Source organism: Triturus cristatus, chromosome 8 (genome assembly GCF_964204655.1).
Source record: "Triturus cristatus chromosome 8, aTriCri1.1, whole genome shotgun sequence".
NCBI lineage: Eukaryota > Metazoa > Chordata > Amphibia > Caudata > Salamandridae > Triturus > Triturus cristatus.
Genome location: NC_140591.1, coordinates 1,245,608,900 through 1,245,629,890, shown reverse-complemented (window position 1 = coordinate 1,245,629,890; position 20,991 = coordinate 1,245,608,900). Strand labels below are relative to the sequence as shown.

At 45.4% G+C, this 20,991-nt stretch overlaps 1 protein-coding gene across 1 annotated transcript in view; it reads right to left on the bottom strand.

Moving 5' to 3' along the window:
- Window positions 1–1,335: 1,335 nt before the first annotated feature.
- DDX3X (DEAD-box helicase 3 X-linked) overlaps window positions 1,336–20,991 on the bottom strand; it is a 545,023-nt gene continuing 525,367 nt past the window's right edge. Inside the window, exons 17-18 of the mRNA XM_085622939.1 lie at window positions 3,983–4,125; window positions 1,336–3,842 (exon numbers count right to left, since the gene is read on the bottom strand). Of these exons, the coding sequence (XP_085479065.1) occupies window positions 3,754–3,842; window positions 3,983–4,125 (232 nt within the window). The 3' untranslated portion in view covers window positions 1,336–3,753. The remainder of the gene's footprint in view (window positions 3,843–3,982; window positions 4,126–20,991) is intronic.

Genomic DNA, 20,991 nt, shown 5'->3' with positions numbered 1-20,991 from the left:
ATCTGATTCCGAAGAAAGTTTTTGCACCTTCAATCTTGTGAGCCAATCTGCAGTTTTATCAACAGGAGCAGTACGTATTTTGTTCTTTCAGGATTGTTTTTATACAACTGAATAAATGTCATAATTCACAGAGCAGTAGATTGTGAATATTGACATTAAATGAAGTAGACAAAGTGATCCTTTGACATCAAATGATTCCTTCCTTTTCGATGAGCCAGCGCACATGTAGGAGCAGTACCCAACAAAGCCCTACATGTCGGCAGGAATGGTACTGCCTCTCCTCAATCTGTGGGAGTCCTAAGAGATAGGATGAGGAACATTAATAGAAAACACCTTCTCCTTAATTTCGAGACCTTCCAGCACTGCTAGAGGGATCTCGGATGTCTTTGGCTCTCTTAATGCCTATGAAGGCAAACCTGGAAGTCTTCCAATTCTTACATCTGTGGTGGCCTGCTTTAGCTATCTTCCTAGCACAGGTAGGATAGTTTGCAAATGGTTCTGTCATTTTCTCAAAGGAAAACTAGTTCTTCAGGAAAGCTTGAAAAGGCAGTGATTCAGAACCACATCACCAGAAGCTGGAAACAAAAGTGGGGACTGCCACCTACAGGGTACGACGAGATACTGGAGGGCATGGAGCCCCTAAAAGTGCAGTGTCACTTTTCAGCTTAACATTAATGCAGAATATTTGGATACATTTCCCTTATTCCCCCCCCCCCTCCTCAATTTTGAAAAAAACTTTTCAAACTTTTTATTTTCAACTGGGGTGACTCCTTTTTTCAATGTCTTTTTTAAAGCAAATTAATTGAATTAGCAAATACAACCTGCATCATAGGCAGCTACATGTTTAGCTGTTCCAAAAAACCCATTTCTGGCAGTCCTGTATTCAGGTGGTGATGTAACAGAAAATTACACTTTGGAAGAAATGCTACAGAATCCTGCTTGTAGGCGGGACTACTCTGTTCAGGAATATCAATGGAGATCCCCCCATGAAGGGTAACCTTGTTTTACAGTGTGTGCTTTACAATTTATATTCTATAGCAACCCCTTCATTTCTATAAAGAAGTGTCCCCCCAGTTTACATATGAGAGCAAGTGCCATAGCACTTGAATTGATTTTAGCGGCTAGAAGTCAGAGAGGATCGAAAGTGAGGCCCTGTCCCATGTGAACAGACCTGCACTTGCTCTCAAGTAATCCTTTCCCAAATACGTGGGTACTTCTCTCCTGAAGGTGTTGCAGTGTGAGTTAAAGTCTCCTGGCTTCTTTTCAGGAAGCTGCCTCCCTGGTCTGTCTTTTGCAAAGAATAATTCATAAAATCACTGGAATTAAAAAGCAAAGTGCAGTTCAACTTTTATTTTAATAAAATCAGAGTAACGCACAGCACATGCTGTGCTATCATCTAAACTAGTACAATAGCAATTACTAAACCTACAGTGACTTCAAGTTCAATCTTGACAATTAGCAAGTTTGAATCCATTCTTTGCATATGATTTTTGAAACCTTATTTCTGAACTGAAAATATTGCTGCCAACAAATCTTGCCAAGTTGCTCTGACTGAATATGCAAGTCACTGATTATGCCAATACAACAAAGATAAACCACATGTTTGAGGATTGCAATGTGCCAGACATTCACTGAAATAAAAAAAAACACACAACTAAACAAAACTCACGCAACAAACATCTGAGAATCTGGACACTTCACATAAGTGTTTTGAAGTGTTTCATTAATATCTTAAGACAAGTGTATCAAAACCTTGGCATTTCACTTTAATTGCCAATTTTTTGCAGTTTTAAATTACACCAGAAAGTTGTGGCTACACTGCCAATACCGGGTCTGCTTAATTTGACTTAAGAGTTTAATATGACTTAAACATTAAAAGCTCACACTACCCCGAAATATATAATTTCACGCATACGGTGACATTCAACATTCAAGTGCCAGTGTTTTTGTACTGTCTTTTGGTCAAGTTTCTTTAAACTTTCAAAGAATCACTTTAGGCTTACAAAAATAAATATTTGTCAAAATGTTCAATAAATATCACACAAACTAGCAGCAAAAAGTATCTAGAAATCTGTCGTGTGCAAAATAGTTTCCTTCCCAACCATCATTCCCATGGTCCCAAATATATATTTTTAATCTAACCCTTACCCCTTAAGCTGAGTTCAACTTCTCCAAGAGACTAAAGATTGGAAGTTAAGGACACGCACACAAGACATATATATAAAATTCTCTGCATGTGCAATAAAAGAAGTATTTTGTAAAAAGTTATGGTCAAAATGTACAAGGGCCTAAAACCTAGACTATTTGAAATAGCACCATAACAAATGACCTCAATACTGTCAAGTGCACCTAATTAAAAGGTTCGGAACAAGGCACAATACACTTTCTATTGCACTTTAGGAGATTTTGCCATTTTCTGATGCCACTAATTGATTAAGATTTGATCACAGCCACATGACAATTAGTAAACTTGTGGCAGAGGCATTTAAATGGTGGACAATACTTATCTTTGGCCAGATTTAGCATAAACCGACTAAATACAATGGAAACCTATGCAACTAAAACTGACTGAAAACTGCACTTATTTGCAGAATTAACACCTTGTGCAGTAATGTACATTTCCAACCTCTGTGATCTCTAAAGATTTCAGTTTACTCTTCAGGAGCCATTTTACAGTCTACAGTAAGCCAAGTATGTTTACCTCAACGCAGCTTGAACAGAGTATTGTGAATCTGCATTAAAATAAAGCCTGCTGCATAATTCTTCCTGTTCATACCCTCTTGACCAAAAAACATCAACACTAGCATGCGTTATTAGACCAAAACCAGCTAGGTCCATAAAGTGGGACCGCTTGCTGCTGTGGTCAGCCATTCTACCATTTCATTTTCATATGACAGGCATTTAGTCTAAATAGATGACTTGTCCTAAAAAACGATTTCAAGTTATCAGATCTTTAAACATTCCCTGTAATATTCGGCCCACATTTGGCTATCTCACATTAATGATCTGCCTAAACATTGAAAAAAGGAATTGCTGTATTTACTTGCATTAACTTTAAAAACAGTGCTTCCAATGTATGTAGGTGTCCATACATCATAATGACTGGAATGGCTTAAAAAGACTTCAGGTTCTAAAGTACCTATCCAGGATAGAGTGAGCAAATCAGAACTTCGGTGAACTTTGCACAGTTATTTACATTAGAAACCGTGCATACTAAATGCTTATAGATATTTATCTGTATGTGCTAGGAGTCATAATGCAGACAACTGACAAAGTTCTTGTAATTATGCATGGATAAACTGACGATTCCTGTTTGAGTTGTATCACACCTGTGTGCCAAGGTTTGATTACGCCCAAGTTCAATACATTTATTGAGTCAAAAATTGATATCTTGAGCATTGCTGAGCGAACAGGACATCAAAATAAAAGTTGTCTAAAGTTAAAGGCACAGTACATTAACAAACAAATGATCCTCAGTCACAAAATTATAAATGCAGTTGCCTGGAGGGGGATGGAGGGAGGGAATTAATCCAAAGTGCAGCAATGAAATCTTCCAAACACCGTCGGAGTAGGGCTTCTTGTTCCTATTGTTGATTCATGACCTCGAGCTCCCATCAAAAAACAAAATTCAGTGGAGAATCACAGCTGGTAATGTACTGCGAGTTCTTGAAGCTACACAAGGTATAGTCTGGCTAAGTTACATGTGGTTTCCATATTAGCTTGTTTGGTAGGCATCTGTTGCAAACTGATACTTCAGTTTCCCCACCAGTCAACACTGGAGCTCCCACCATAGTTCCCACCGTATCCATCACTGTTATAAAATCCTCCAAATCCACCGCCACCTAAAAAATAAAAATAAAGTGAAATAGTGAGAAATGTCCACACTCAGTTGAACTCATTTAATTATATGGCGAAGATGCATTCTGAAAATCTGAAGGACTAAATAGTAACTCAATATATGGGTTTGATGCAAAATGCTTACCTCCTCCAAACCCTCTGCTACTTCCATGAGTACTGCCACCTCCACTGCGGGTTCCACGACTGCTACCAAAGCTGCTGCTGCTGCTGCTGGAACCACCACTAGTCTGCCTGTAGTCTCTGGCACCAAATCCTCCACTGAACCTACTGCAATAAGTGGAGAGAAAAAAATCCCACTTTAAAACATTGTATCCATTATCTTTAGTCAATAGTAAAAAAAAAAAAAAAATACAGTTACCAATAAGATCACAAGCTTGTTCAGTTGGGATGGAGAGAAGGAAAGAGAATCCTAAATTTTACAGACACAATGGCAAGCACAAAGCATAACTGCTGCAGGGTGGCATACGTTATTGGATAAACAAAACGTAAGGTAAGGGCAATTTCACAGTGAGAATATTGTGGATGTAACATCAAGTAGATGCGAGTAAGCAGGGCGTTAGTGGACTCCATATAGCCTGGCCGGTGGTGGCATGAGATCACAAGTTGAGCATGCGAGTGAATGTTAGCATAATGTAAAGCTGTGAACAGACAACATGTTAACCAATAGCAAAGGGGGTGCATATGAATCTGCAGCACTACGGATAGATGCTTACAGGGTAACATTTCATTCGTAGCATGTTTTGGTGGTAGCTGTATATGCTTAGCACTGAATGTAAAAAAGTGGTCCCCAAAAGCGGTGGTTAGGCTAGTGGTTAACGTAGAAGTTTGAAAACGTATTCTTAAGACTGCTAATCAGTAAGCTGATGTGGATCAAGCTAAGGCAACACAATGTTTTGTGAATATATGTGGGTTATTCCATGTAGCTGCTTTGCAAATATATGCTAGAGCTCGTTCTGCAAAAGAATCCGGTTGAGGGAAGAATCCAGGTAATTCTACCGACTGATTTATGTGAAATGCAGATACTACTTTTAGGTAAATATTTGGGGTTGGTCAACGAACCACTTAGTGTAGTTGGAAGAGAGAATCTTGTATGGTTAGTGCCTGTAGTTCACCCACTCTCCTTAGTGAAGCGATTGTAATGAGGAAAGCGGTTTTCCAAGAAAGGAACTGTAGTTCGCATTTGTGCATGGGCTCAAAAAAGTTGAGCCCAATAATCTTGTAAGGACTATGTTAAGATTCAACACTGGGGCAGGTGTGAGTCTTGGTGGTATGACTCTTTAATCCTTCCATGAAAGCTTTAATTACAGGTACTCTAAACAACAAATGCTGCCTATTTTGTAGATACACAGCTATTGCCGTGAGGTGTAGTCTGATGGAGGTGTAAGCCAATGCTGACTGTTTCAACAGATAGCAGATTATGTTTTGTATGTAAGCATCAAGAGGGTTAATATGAATGTTATTACAACAAATAACAAATCGCTTCCACTTAGCTGCGTAACAGGCTCTTGTGGTAGGCTTTCTAGCCTCCCTAATGAAAGTCATGCATTCTGGTGGAATGTTTAAATAACCAAACTGACTTCAGGAGCCAGATAACAAGGATCAGTTTTTTGGGATCTGGGTGTCTGATTTCTCCATAGCTGTGTGAGGAGACTGGAGGTTAAATGCAGCTTTTGATGCAGGACCAGAGACAACTCCAACAGGGTTGTGAACCAAGGTTGACGTGCCCATTTGGGAGCTACTAGGATTAGTGAGATGATTGCCTGAGCTTCCAAACCACCAATGGAATGAGTGGGAGGGGTGGAAAAGCATAGGCAAATATCCCTGACCAGTTTATCTATAGTGCATTGCCTCTGGATTGTGGGTGCGGGTACTTGGAGGCGAAGCTTTGCCAATTTTGATGTGTGGCAAACAGATCTATCTGAGGGACCCTCCAAGCTTGGAAGTATGGGAGGAGAACTTGAGGGTGAAGTTCCGATTCGTTTATTTGCTGTGGTTGATCACTCCTGGGTGGTGTTCTGCTAGGAGATAAAGTTTAGTGAAGGGCCCACCTCCAGATGTCTTGGGCTAAGTGGGACAGTTGGAGAGAGCGCGCCCCTGTTCTTGTTCCTGTATGCAATACATAGCGGTCATGTCTGTACGAACCAGGGCAGATTTGCCTTTCAGGCGAGTCTGAAACGCCTTTAGAGATAGAAAGATTGCAAGCAACTCTAAATTACTGATCTAGAGCAACTTTTGCTGTTGGCTCCACAGGCCTTGTACTGTGTGTTGTTGAAGATGAGCTCCCCAATCAGCGAGGGGCGTGTTCGCTGTTAGTACGATCTGTGGAACTGGCTCTATGAAGGGCCGTCCTTTTGATACATTTTTTGTGCTCCACCACGACAGAGCTAGGAGTACAGACGCTTACCAACACTAGATCGGTTAATAGCCCCTGTGACTGGTTCCACTGACTGGCTAAGCATTCTTGAAGTGGACGCATGTGCAGCCTGGCACAGGGGGGGAAGGGAGGGGGGGAGGGACGGGGGGGAACGATCATGATGCTAGAAGCAATCATTCCCAGCAGTTGCATAAAAACGCAAACAGGAAGCAAATGATTGGGTTGAAGCTGGAGGACTAAAGCCTGAAAGTTGTGAATTCTGGCTGCGTTGGGAAACGCCAGAGCCTTTTGAGCATCGGCTGTTTGGAGATGTGATTTTAGCACATTTACTGAACACTAGTTGCTGTAGTAACATAGTCGGTGTAATTTTGCAGCTTCCGCCATTTAGTGGTTGGGTCTGGAATTGTATTTTTCCTTTTTTTGGTCTGGTGGGCGTCGATATACCACCATTTGGTGTCCTGTGACAACGTGCTTTCTCGGGATGCTCCCACCTTTGGTCGCCTTCTTCGTATTTTGTTTTTTTTCCTTTCCATTGTTCGTTCTTGTTTCCTTTATTTCTGGCTTCTGTCTCAGCTTTCTGGCGGAGGTGGGTTGGCTCGCTAGTGAATCCAGAACATTCTACAAGCTGAAAAACAGACCGGTTAGAAACTATACGTTTTGCAGCGTGAATCTTTTCTGGATTCACTATGCTGTGCATAGATTTTGTAGCGGATTGTTAGTCTTGTGGTGGCTGGGTGGAAGAGGAGCGTTGGTTTGTGAATATATGTTTTAAGACCTTTTGTCCTACTTGTGCTTCCTTATTCATCTGAATGTCCACGCAGTAGTGCTTTGTGAATGTGTGCACTGAAGACCATGTTGCTGCTTGGCAAATGTCTTGAATAGGTGTGTTTATTAGGCAAGCCACTGTTCCTTTCTTCCTTGTCGAATGAGCTTGCAGTGCTCCTTGTAATGCTTGACCTGACTGTTTGTGGCACAACTGTATGGCATCTGCAATCCATCTTGCAAAGGCATTCTTTGTGACTGGTTGTCCAAGAAAACTGTTCACAAATGATACAAAACTGTTTTTGTTTTTCTGCAGTCCTTCGTTCTTTCTACGTAGTACATGACTGCCCTTCTGGCGTCCAGGGTGTGCAATGCTCTGCTTGTGTCTTTGGGTTTTGGAAAAAACTCGGTATTTGTATTGTTTGGTTTAGGTAGAACTTCGATACCACCTTTGGCATAAAACGTGGATCAGTTCTCATGACGATTCAGTCATTATGTATTTGGAAGTAGAGCTCTTGTAGTGTAGGAGCCTGTAATTCACTTACTCTACTTAGTGATGTAATTGCCAGTAAAAACTCAGTCTTTAGTGTGAGCATTTGTAATGTTGCCTTGTGGATTGGTTCGAATGGTGCCTTCATTTGCGCTAGTACCACACTGAGGTTCCATGTGGGTGGTGGCACCCTCTTTGAAGGTGCTATCCTCTTTGCTCCTTCTAGGAATCTTTTGACCACATGGGATGTGAAGGAAATCTTCTGTTTCTCCCCTTGTGAACGCCACGATTGCTGCCAAGTGTACCCTTATAGATGATTAGCTTAGTTTATTTTGTAGTAAATAGGTTAAATATTTTAGTACTGTTGATGCCCTTGTGATCCTTCATGAAAGCTTTTCTTCATGACACCAATGGGAGAATCTTTTCCATTTTGCTGCGTAGCACTTCCTTGTTGCAGGTCTTCTTGCCTCAAGAGTACTGCTATGGAGCTCTGATAGTTTGAGGTGAGAAAATGTCAAGTCCTCAAGAGCCATGCTGCCAGGCTTAGGCTCTCTGGTTCTGGGTGTAGCACCCTTCTGCTTTGCATTGTTAAGAGGTCCTTTCGCTTGGCAAGCTTGTGCATCGCTCCTTGCGTCATTTCCATTATCCGAGAACCAGGTTTGTCTGGCCCACTGTGGTGCTATGAGGATGTGGCTGATCTTGCACTTGTCGAGCACCCTGTGTAGCAGTGGTATCAGGAGAAAAGCGTAAGCAAATGTCCCTGACCAGTCTATCCATAGCCCATTCCCTAGGGGCTGTCTGGATGTGAAGTGTTTGCATTTTGGGGGCTTGCAAATAGGTCGATTTGCGGAGTTCCCCATTTTTTTTTTTAAATATCTTCAGGATTTCTGATTGATTCATCTCCCATTCGTGGGATGCTGATGCCTGTCTGCTCAGACTCTAATTCTACATTGTCCTTTCCTGGCAGATGTATTGCTAGTAAGTCTATGTTCCTTGGAATAGCCCATCTCCATTGATCTTGGGCAAGGGTTGATAGTGTTAATGACTGTGTTCCCCCTGGTTTGTTGATGTAAAACATCGTAGTTGTACTGTCCGTTTGAATGAACACCCTCTTCCCGTAAAGCTCCTACTGAAAGGCTTTTAAGGCTAGGAACACTGTCTAACTACAGGAAGTTGGTTTTATCAAATCCTGTTGCGTCTATAAACCCCTTACTTTGAGGCTGTTCATGTGCGCTCCCCACCCTAGTTGAGAAGCATCTGTTGTAATGGTCACTGTTTGAGTAGGTTGTGTGAAAAGTCTCCTGTGTTATGTTCTTCTTGTTCCACCATGCCATCTCTTGATGAACGGTCTGTGTGACAACCACTAGATCCTCCCAACTCCCTGTCGACGGACCATTGTTGAATCCATTCCTGGAATTGTCTCGTGTAGGCCAATGTTTGAGACTAGATGAATGCATGAAGCCATCATACCTAGCAGTCTGCCCTCTGTCCTCACGGTCAGAACTTGCCCCTTGCGGTATAGATGCGTCTCCTTCAGTATTACTATTATTTTCTTAGTGCTTGGAAACACCTTTCCTAGTGTTGTGTTGATCTCTGCCCTTAAGAATCTTTACGTGTTCTGGTTCTATTGATTATTTTTCCCAATGTATTGACAAACTGAGCAAGACCAATGTCTCTAGGACCTTCTGTATGAGTTACTTGCAAAGACTGTTTGCTCTTACTAACCAGTCGTCTAGGTATGGATAAATGTGTATCCCCTGCCTTCTTAGGTGGGCCGCCGCTGCTGCTGCTAGGCATTTTGTGAAGACTCTTGGTGCTGACTTCAGTCTGAATGCTAGTACCGTGAATTGGTAGTTCGTTTTGTTGATCACAAATCTGAGTAGGCTCGTGACTGCTGTTCATGGGGATGTGCAAGTACGCACCCTTTAGGTCTATAGTTGCCATGTAGTCCCCTGCCTGTATCTGAGGCATTACCTCTTGTAAGGATGTCATCTTGAATTTGGGTCTTTATGAACTTGTTTGGGAACCTTAAGTCTAGTATAGGTCTCAATGTTCAATCCACCTTTTGTATGAGGAAGTACGTAGAGTACACTCCCTTGCTCCTCTCCTTGTAAGGTACCTTCTCTATGGCCCTTTTGTTTAGAAGCTCTTGTGCTTCTTCGAGCAAATGAGACAGCTCTTGCTGAAGGAACCTTGTTCCTTGGTCTTTTGCATGGAGGTTGTTTTGCCAGTTCTATGCAGTATCCGTAATGTAATATGGTTAATATTCATTAGTCGGATGTAATATTACACTCCTGGAAGAAGTTTCCTTTTCTGCTTCCCACTGTTACATGCTGGAGGGATTGTTTGTTCTTTGGGACATTCTCTTTTACTATATTTACTTGTTGCGCCCTCTGAGATCTTGTTAGAATGTGTGCAGACTTTACAGTGCAGTCAATTGGAGGTAGGTTGCTGTCCCCCTCTTTGTTGTTGGCCTCTTCCTCTAGTGCGCCCGCGATAGGATTGCCTTCCGTTTTGATATTCCCAACCTGGTTGTTGACCTTGTTGCTGGCCATGGTTACCTCCTTGGTAACCTTGTTGAAAGGTTTGGTGTGAGGCTACTGGCTACCCCTGCCTGCTTGTCTCCGTGATGGTGTCCCCCTACGTATACCTCTGAATTGTAGTGTCCCCATGGACCTTGCAGTTTCATTTTCTTTTAACCGGTTCAATTTATCATCCACAGCTGTTCCGAATAGTTGTTCACCACTAAACGGGGTGTTTAAAATGATGCTCTGTACCTCTGGTGTGAACCCTGAGATTCTCTCCGTCACCCCGATCATTTGCCTGCTTGATGTTTCAGCAGCATCCAGGGTTGAATTTAAACATTTATTTGCCATGTTTTTTCCTTCTTCCACCAAGTGGCTCGCCCTTCTCTGGAACTGATCTGGCAGATGCTTCAGCAGTTCACCTACTTCCTCCCAGTGCTGGTATGCATGTCTATTGATCTATGCATTTGAATTTGCTATGCACCATTGAATTGCGGCACTTCGTTCTTTCTCCCAGTGAGATCCATTCTTTTGCTCTTTGTCTGGCGGTGGTCCTACGTTAGTGGGTATTTCAGCTCTTATCCTGGCTGTGGAAGCGATCATAGTCAGCAGGCACCAAACCCCTGATGTACATAGGGTCCTTGGAGGAGTGTTTGCACTTCTCACCCCTTGGTGTTACAGCCTTGCATGTAGCAGGTTCTTTAAAAGCTTCCCTGGTCCAACACACTTGGTAGCATGGGAAGGAATTAACTCCTTGTCTGTGTGAGCAGGAAGGTCTCTAGGAGAAAACAGGATTGTGGTTTTTCCTCTAATTGCACTTCATAAGTGTCTACAGCCTTCTTTATCACCCGATTGAACATCCCAATGTCATTGGGTGGTGAGGGACTCAAGGTCTTGCCACTGCAGGTCTTGTGTCTACGAGGTCGCCGAACCGTGATAGGTTTGGTTTTTTCCTCCCTTGGCCTCGAAGTAGTACTATTCTTCATACTCCTCAACCGGTTCTGGTGTTGTAGGTATCTCTAGTTCCTGGACTTCTTTTTCGGGCTGTGTCGAAGTTTGGCAGAATGTAAAATGCTCATTGTTTTGTTGAAATCCTTCTTTCGTTGCAAGATACTTAACATTTCGGCCTCGAGCCTCTTTTCTAGCTCCGACGCCTGTGCTTCGGCGTTGAGATCTTCGAGCATTCTCTTGTCGATGTCGAAGCTTGTTTCACCCCTTCTTTTTTAGGGGATGGAGTCTCTTGTGAATGCTCTTCGACGACTTTGTTTTATCGAGGGTTTTCGCCGTCTGGGAGTCCTTGTCAAAGGAACCAATGGACTGTTTGTCCTTGGATGCACTTGCGGTGGTCGAATGTTACGATGCCGAGGCCGTTTGAGGACAGAGTCACTTTCATGGGTCAGTTGACTGTCTAGGGGTCGCTGTTTCCCTTACCTCCTTCGGAGTTTTCTTTGACGTTGAGGACTTAGACATGCACGTCCTCCTCGCCTTCGGCGACGTTGTCCTCTTCCTCGCTGAAGAGGCCCAGGTCTCAAAACGACAGTGGTGGTCCTTGACCCTGCATGTTATAATTCACTCTTCTCTGCCTCACCCTAAAGTCTTCGGGGTGAACGCAGAGCACGCGTTGCAATCTTTGCTTAGGTGGTCGAGCGTATGGCACAGGTTACAGACCGGATGCTGATGCTTCTATGCGTACTTGTGGTGGCAATTGTCTCAGAACTTGAATGGTGTCTTGTCCATTACAGCGCCCCCTGTTAACTCATTCTCTGTAGGACGTCGAAGTTCGTGTTTTTCTCTTCTCTGCGTCCCGGTTCACCGCCTCGAAAGCCGTTGTGTCGATAAAGTTTTCCTGCTTTTCCCGATATTTTTCATGGATTCTTCTCTCCAAAGTTCTGGAGCTCCTTCCGTTTCGATCCAGACCCTACAGCGGAAAAAAAAATTTGAAGATTGCGACCAAAGATGGGAGCTTGCGGAGGAAATAGGTCGACGTCACAGAAGGACTCCAAATGTTGGTATGTTGACGCCCACCAGGCCACAAACAAAAAAAAAAAAAAAAAAAAAGAGAAATACTACAATGCCGGACCCAATCACTAGATGGTGGAATAATGCACAGCATAGTGAATCCAGAAAAGAGTCACGCTGCAAAACTGAATTGTTCTGAAAGTGTCCTGAAGACATTGCTGGTACGTACTGGCTTTGATGAGCCAGTCGTCCAAGTATGGGAAGACCTGGATGCTTTGTCTTCTTAGGTGAGCAGCTACTACCGCCAGACACGGAAGAGACTGGGGCAGCAGTGACTCCGAACGGGAGTACCTTGAACTGGAAGTGTTGACCCGCTAACACAGACCTGAGGAATTTGCGATGAGCGGGGTGGATTGGAATATGGAAATAGGCGTCTTAAGTCTAGAGTAGACAGAAAGTAGCCTTTTTGCAGAAGAGGTACTACTTGTTTAAGTGTTACCATGTGGAAATGATCTGACTTTGTAAAGATAGTTCTCCGAAATCTAATACTGGTCTGAGAGAAACATCTTTTTGGGGTATTGGGAAGTAAAAAGAGTACACGCCCGACCCATGATGTGGTGGTATGGACTCTATAGCCCCTTTTAGATGGAGAGACTGTACCTCTTGTTTGAGGTGTAGGTGATCTGGTGAAAGTTTGTGCAACTTTGGGGAAATGTTTGGAGGAGTGTTGGTGCTCCAGGAAGTAATCAGAACGGATAATTTGTAGTACCCACTTGTCTTATTGACTGCCAGATTGGTAAAAAGTCTTCCCCAGGCAGGTGTTGAGTGGTAGGAGGGACTTATACTTATGTATTGGAGGGTGTGTGTGTGTGTGTTTCAACCTCTACCTCTGCCTTTGTTGCCTCTATCCCCCCTCTGAAGTAACCATTAGAGGCAGAGGGTTGGTTATTGCCCTTTTAGGTGGAGGTTGTCGTCGAGGAGGTATTTTTAGAGCCTCTGCGGTAGAAAGTTGCCTAAAGGAACCACTGAGATATATATATATACTACACCAAAATGGGGTATAGTGTGTATAGAGTCCAAGTGTCCCCAGAGGTAAAAGTTAGATAGAACCTTACTCTCCAATAGTGGTAGCTTGGTCGAGCAGTAAGGCTGTATCAGAGGACAGTGTTAAGCATTTGATGTACACAGTCAGCAAATTAATTCACACACTCAAGAACTGAACTCTAGGCCAATTGTTTTTGTATAAAAATAAACTTTATTTTCAGAACCAAGCAAGCCTGGCACAGGTAAGAATTAAATACTTTTCCCTAATAAGTTACTGGATATAGAACAGTTTGAAAATGCTATAGAAATTGTACTTTGATTTACAGGGGACCAGTAGAATACAACCCTTAGAAAATGCAGTACATTGAAATGAATAGGCTTTTTCAGTAAATTACAGGTAACTTACTTTATACGTTACTTTTTTAACTCAGTGCTGGATACCTAGATTCAGCACTGGGACATTTCCTGGAAACAGGTAAGAAATTACGTTTTGGTTATTCATGCGATTTTTAAAGAATATTTTCAGATTTCAAAACTCCAAACTTAAAAACTTTTTGGAGCAGTGCATTGAAATGTAGTCTTTTACAGTAAATTGCAGGTAAGTTAATTTTCACGTTACTTTTCTAACTCTGTGCTAGATACCTAGATTGTGCACTGGGACATTTCTGCAAACAGGTGAGTAAACACGTTTTGGTTATTTGTGCGATTAAGGATTATTATTAGGTTTCAAAACTCCACACTTAGAAACTTTTTGGAGAAAAAGTGTCAATGTCAATGTTATCCTATGGGAGGAAAACAGGTCAACGGTTCACATGTAAGTAAGCGACTGTGGAAGTTAAGGTTCTGGGGTTAGACTTTGGAGTCCCCCAGGGTCAGTGATGCACTGTTGCACCCTCAGTGGCACTAGGGCGGCCGGGTGCAGTGTTGAGGTCCAATGTTATCCAATGGGGGGTAGGGGGCCTCCGGTTGGTGGCTGCTGGCAAGCAGGCCACTGGGTTGTGGGAGCAGAGCTCCTAGGGTGAAGGTCAGGGCAAATGGGGAAACAAAGTAGCACAAAATATACACCCTCAGCGGCACTGGGGCGACCGGGTGCAGAGTGCCGTTTCGACGTCGGGCACCCTGTTTTCTATGGAGAACCTCTGGTTTGCCAAAGCACTGCAGGCAGGGAGACGAAGGACTTCTGGGTGCGACCATCACTTGAAGGGGTAAGTTGGGAAGTTAAGGGTTGGCTAGGCACAATCTGGTTGGGCACACAAGGCCGTGGGGCGTCTGGTGCAGGGGTGCCTTTTGGGGTCGGATCTTCTTACCAGCACTTGGTCGCGCTTAGGGGGACCTTCTGGATTTAGGCTGCAGGCAGGTCAGGGGGGGGGGGTCACAGGATCTCGGGTCTCGAGAAAAGAATCTCATGGATAGGAAAAAAATCAGAGCGCTATGTACCAGCATCAGCAGGACTCCATCATGCTGGAGAATTTGAATGGGGGCCCGCAGCGCTCCTGGGGAGAGGAAAACAAACCGAAGTTGGGGTCATGCTTATTAACTAGTGGCTGATGGGGAAAATTAAAAACATATGGTAAGTCTGTACTCACCATTGGGAATTAGGCAAAACCATAAGCAATGAATATCTTAGCTAGATTGACGAAGTCACACTGTGACATCTTTCTGCTCTGGAACCTTTGCTCATTTTTCTCCGCACGCGTCGCACGGGTGTGCGCCTAGCACTTCGCAGAACTTTCTCAACTGCTTCACGGTACTTCCTGCTAAGCGCTGAATCAATGACATGCATTTCCAATGCCAACAACGTGCTTCGTTCCCTTTTCCTGTTCCCAACAAGGCGCGGTTACGACTGAACCGTGCTGTGTTCCGCTGCAGATTCATCAATCTACCCAAGATATTCATTGCTTATGGTTTTGCCTAATTCCCAATGGTGAGTACAGACTTCCCATATGTTTTTAATTAATTTCCCCGTCAGCCACAAGTTTATAAGCATGACCGCAACTTCGGTTTGTTTTCCTCTCCCCAGGAGCGCTGAGGTCTCCCATTCAAATTCTCCAACATGATTGATTCCTGCTGATGCTGGTAAATTGCGCTCTGATTTTTCCTATCCATGAGATTATTTTCTCTTTTTAAACACTGCAATACCATTTATTATCATCCTTAGGTGCTTACACCCCTTAACCCTCCAGTCCTGAAGAAAACCCACCACCAAGTCTCATTTTGCTGGCTCCTGATGGGGTCGAAACGTCGACTTTTCTTTACTGTCTATCTCAAACATGGATGACCGTGATATTACAACTGGATCTACTTGTTTATGTTCTTACATTCATTGTATTTGCAAGAAATCTGGAAGGATAGGTTGTAAAAATTCAATGTGGATGTATATATATATGGACTACCTTCCCCTTGCACATCACCTGCACTGACCCTAAATTCTGCACTTTCACCTTGCTTGCACCTGTTCTTACCAAATTTGTGATTGACATTCAATTTGTCATATGAACTGTTGATCCTCCGACAACGCTGATTTAATTGATTAAATCAGTGATTCATCGCAAATGATTGGCGTTATATTTTTCTGCATAGTGATTACATATAGGTTTCCTTGATGCTTTGCAAATAATTTCCACTGTGACTACTATTTGTGTACCATTATCTACCAGAGTCCAGTGGTCTATCGGGTCACCCGATTGATCTATACAACTCAAGGAAAGCAGTAGGCCCAATCTCAGGGCCAAAGTCTGCGCAACAACTTCTGCAGAACCCACACAATCAACACAAGGGCTGTCCAGCAGCCAACTATGTCAAAGTCCGAAGGAGAAGGAAGGAGGAAGCCCTGCCAAAAGCATTTGGATGGCTGAGTCGGCCAGGGCATGGAACAGGCTGCCATCAAACGGAAGGTCGACGAATCGCTCCCGAATATTCTCAGGGAATACTCTGTCACGAAGCCAAGCATGGCAACGGAGAGCAACTGAGGAAGCCATGGCCCGGCACCTCAGATGTCCGGAGCGGAGAATAAACGCCGCAAGCTCCCGGCCATCCAATGCATGATGCCGTAAGTCCACCTGACCAGACTCCTGGGACGCTGCAGATCCCAGAGACTCAGCCGAGTCCCACAAACAGGAGGAGGCCCTAGGCAGCACATACAAGGTGTTAAGGGCCCGCAGGTGGAGTCAACAGTGGCGGCAGGGGGGGAAAAGCAGTCCACAAAAGGGGGCTAGCAGCTGAGGGGTGAAGGGAAATGCACGCTGGGTCATGCGGCGCCGGTGAAGAAGCTGCTGAGGCAACGGGTCCCCTGAGGCAGGACGCCTCCAAGCCCCCCGTCATGGAAGAAAGGAGCGAACCTTCAAAGGGAAGTAAGATTTCCCTCCCACCAGAGCCCTGGTGGAGGACCCCCAATAGATGGTCCGCTGGAAAGTGAGCCACCGGATCACCTGTGCTCTGGATGCCCACAGCCGTGGACACCGCGTGAGCAAAGGCCGTACCCGCCTCCGTAGGGCCCCGTGGTGGAGAAAGCAGCTCCTCCGTGGGCAACGGCTGCAAACTAAGGCGGCCGTCCCCGAGGCCAAGCGGGACAGGGAAGGGCCAGACCTGGAAGTCAGAAGGAGCCGAAGAATGAGGGACCTGCCGCTTTTCCGACGAACACCTCTGCCTCAGGAAGGGCGGGGAACCGCCCTTCGATGCCGGTGAAAAAGACCACACGGCGACCAGTCTCCGGGGAAGACGACACCAATATACAGCCTGCCTCCGAAGGAGTGTCCGAAGACTAATCCGCGGTACAACCCCTGCGCGGAGCTGTAGAGTCCGCTGCTTGAGGCAGGACGTCGGCACCTAAGTCACACCGCACTGGAGACCGGAGTAGAGCTGGAGCCGTGCCAGAATGATGCCGACCCGACCCCCGCAGTAGCAGCCACCTGCCGGGGGGCGAGGGGGGTACGAGACTGGCCTGGGGAGTGGCATGCAGCCCCCCGGCAGCCGCGGCCCAGAATGAGGCGCAGATCGCTCGGCAACCCATGTGGCAGCCCCAGGGACGATCAAACCTGATTCGCCCTCCGACGAGGCAGCCGCCTGTGGGGGAGGGACGGAGGGTCCTTCCTCGGCCTCGACCCAGAGCGGGACGAGGAGGGTCCACCGACCCCTGTGGCATAGATCGCCGCCTAGTGTTGGATCCGGATGATTGCACATTGTTGTCCTGGAAGAGTCTTCGAAGTATCACGAGATAGGTGGCTCCTCCCCTGGACTACAGTGCGCATGGGCATCCTCTCCATCCTCAGATTGTTTTTCGCCATTGTGGCAGTGATGGAGTAGATATAGGAAGTGATGACCATGCTATACAGTAATTGTGAGTGCTGCAGCCGCTACAGGCGCCGGGGAGGAGGGTGGGCGATATGAATGTCAGCAGCCCTACATGCCAAGAACAGATGCATACTGGTAAGTAGCATATTCAGTTCGAGGCATGTGGGTTGCTGAATTCATATCTGTGCATAGATTATATAGCAGTCCCTCCATTAGCGGCGGCTGCCCGTGCCAGCTGCAGCAGTCTGAAAAAGTTTTGAGAACAACCTGTCCTACAGCTGCCTGCTGTTTTGAGTGTACATCTACACATTAGTGTTTGGTAAATGTATGTATAGTGGACCATGTGGCTGCTTTACATATTTCCTGCAAAGGAATGTTTCCTAGGAAAGCCATGGACGCCCCAAACTTTCGTGTTGAGTGGGCTCGTGGGGGAATTGTTAATGTGCGTTTAGCTTTTTGATAAATTTGAATACATTTAACGATCCATCTGGCTATCCCTGCTTTGGAAATGGCGTTGCCCTTGTGTTGTGGAGAAAAGGCAACAAAAAGTTTTTGTTTTCCTAAAATCCTTTGTTCTGTCTATATAGTACATGAGGGCCCGCTTTACATCTAGTGTATGGAGCATTCTCTCTGCGACATTTTGTGGATTTGGAAAGAAAACTGGCAGTTCAATCGTCTGATTCATGTGGCACTGCGAGATCACTTTAGGCATGAATTTGGGGTTGGTACGTAGTACAACTCTGTTTGCGTGAACTTGTATGAATGGCTCTTGAACGGTTAGTGCCTGGAGCTCACTAACTCTTCTTAATGAAGTGATTGCCACTAAGAAAGCTACTTTCCAGGTGAGGAATTGAATCTCACATGAATGGAGAGGTTCAAAAGGTGGACCCATTAATCTGGTGAGGACCACATTGAGGTTCCACATTGGTGCCGGTGGGTGTCTTGGGGGAATCACTCGTTTGAGTCCCTCTAAGAAGGCTTTAATGGCAGGCACTCTGAATAAAGAGAGGTGCTGCCTGTTTTGAAGATAGGCTGCTATTGCGGTTAAATGTATACGTATGGAGCTGTATGCAAGATTGCATCGGTATAAGTGTAAGAGGTAACAGATGATGTTTTGAATGGATGCGTCCAGCGGGTTAATGTCATTGTTGTTGCAGTAAATGACATACCTTTTCCATTTAGCCGCATAGCAAGCTCTGGTTGTCGGTCTCCTGGCCTCTTTGATGATATCCATACATTCAGGTGGGAGGTTTAGATAGCCAAACTCAGACTTCAGGAGTCAGATTGCCAGGTTCAGCTGTTGTGGATCTGGGTGCTGAATTTCGCCATGGTTCTGTGTTAAAAGTGTGGGTGTGATCCGCAGCCTTTGATGGGGCACCACGGAAAGTTCTAGAAAGGTAGTGTACCATGGTTGGCGTGCCCACGTGGGAGCAACTAGGATGAGTGTCAGTGAGTGTTTTCGCAGTTTGCGTGCCACTAGCGGTATTAATGGCACTGGGGGAAAAGCGTACGCAAATCTGCCGGACCAGTTCATCCATATCGCATTGCCCTGTGACTGTGGAAACCTGGCGGCAAAGCTTTGGCATTTTGCGTTTTCGTTTGTGGCAAATAGGTCTATCTCTGGATGACCCCACTGTTGGAAGTACGGCTGGAGTACTGATGGATGTAGCTCCCACTCGTGCATCTGGTGGCTGTGTCTGCTGAGCAGATCAGCCATCTGGCTGTCCTTGCCTGGGAGGTGTTCCGCCATGAGGAATAAGTTCCTCTGAATGGCCCACTTCCACATGCTCTGAGCCAGATGAGACAACTGTGGAGAGTGTTCCTCCCTGCTTCTGTATGTAGTACATGGCAGTCATGTTGTCCTTCCGAATCAACACGACTTTGTTGCATAAGTGTACTTTGAACGCCTTCATGGCTAGGAAGATTGCCATCAGTTCCAGAATGTTGATGTGCATCTTCTTTTGCTGTGTGGTCCATAGTCCCTGCACTATGTAATTGAGTACATGAGCTCCCCATCCCTGGAGAGAGGCGTCCGCCGTCAGTATTATTTGCGGAACAGGCTCTTGGAACGGTCGGCCCTTGCAAAGGTTTTGTGGATTCCACCAATGCAGAGTTGTATGCCCGACCGCTCACCAACACGAGGTCTGTTAATTGTCCGTGAGCCTGATTCCATTGACGTGCTAAGCACTCCTGAAGCGGGCGCATATGTAGTCTCGCGTGCGGGACTATGAAAATGCAGGAGGCCATCATGCCTATCAACTGCATGAACACTCGCGCTGCAAGGGAGTGTTAAGGTTTGAACTTTGTGATCAGCAGTTGCATGCTGTTGATCCTCACTAAATTTGGCTGAGCTGTGGCTGCCAGAGTGTTTATGGTCGCGCCCAGGTACTGTCGTACGTGTGCGGGTTGAAGATGTGATTTTGGGTAATTCAGTGAGAATCCTAGACTGTGAAGGTGAATGGTGAGGGACATGTGGCTGGCACATTGCTGGGCTGACTTTGCCTGAACAAGCCAGTCGTCCAGGTAAGGGAAGACGTGAATGTGCTGTCTTAGTAGATGTGCAGCCACTGTCGCTAGGCACTTGGTAAAGACCCTGGGTGCCGTCGTTACGCCGAAGGGGAGAACTTTGAACTGATAGTGGTGATCCTGAATAGAGAACCTGAGATATTTTCTGTGCGATGGGTGTATGGGTATGTGGAAATACGCCTCTTTCAAATCCAGTGTGGCTAGGAAGTCTCCCTGACTGAGTAGCGGTAGAACCTGCTGTAGGGTGAGCATATGGAAATGCTCCGACAGAATGTAGTGGTTGAGGGGTCTCAGGTCTAGTATAGGTCTTAGAGTACCGTCTTGTGGATTGAGAAGTACAGAGAGTACACCCCTGTCCCCTGTTGGTTGACGGGCACGACTTCTAGTGCACCTTTTTGCAGCATACTTGGTACCTCCTGCTGCAATAATGCCAAGTGCTCTACGGACATAGGACGGTGCTTTGGGGGTATGGTGGGTGGAGTGGATGTTAATTCTAGACAGTAACCGTACTGGATAATGTCCCTGACCCACCTGTCTGTGGTGATGGTTTTCCAGACTGACAGGAACTGCTGGAGTCTCCCCCCGACAGGTGTTATGTGGTCGGGGGGCAGTGAGAAGGCGTCACTGTTTGTTTTTGGGGGGAGGACCTGGTGTTGCCGTACCCACGTCCTCTGCCCTTGGTGCTGGATCCACGATATCCACCTCTATTGGTTTTATCATAGTTACTCTGCGTAACCCCTTTAGTGTACTGCTGCTGGGACCCCTGACCTCTAGCTGCTCCTCTATTCCCGGGGCGACGAAAGGAGCCACTACGAAACTGATGCGACTGCAGAGCCCCCATTGATTTTGCAGTTCGTGTCTCTTAATTTTTTCGAGGGTAGTGTCAACCTCAGGGCCAAATAAATAGTCTGGGTTGACCGGTTGATTTAAGATATTGTTCTGAATCTCAGGCATGAAGCCTGAGATTCTCAACCATGCGTGCCTCCTCAACATGACGCTTGTGTTGATGGCCGTTGCTGCAGTGTCGGCTGCATCCAGTGCGCATTTGATGGACGCATTTGTAAGGAGTTGTCCCTCTCTGATAAGGAGCTCCGCTGCCTTTGTATTCATCTGGCAAATGTTGTAGCAGTGATTCTAGTGTGTCGTAGTGGGACCTATAACGG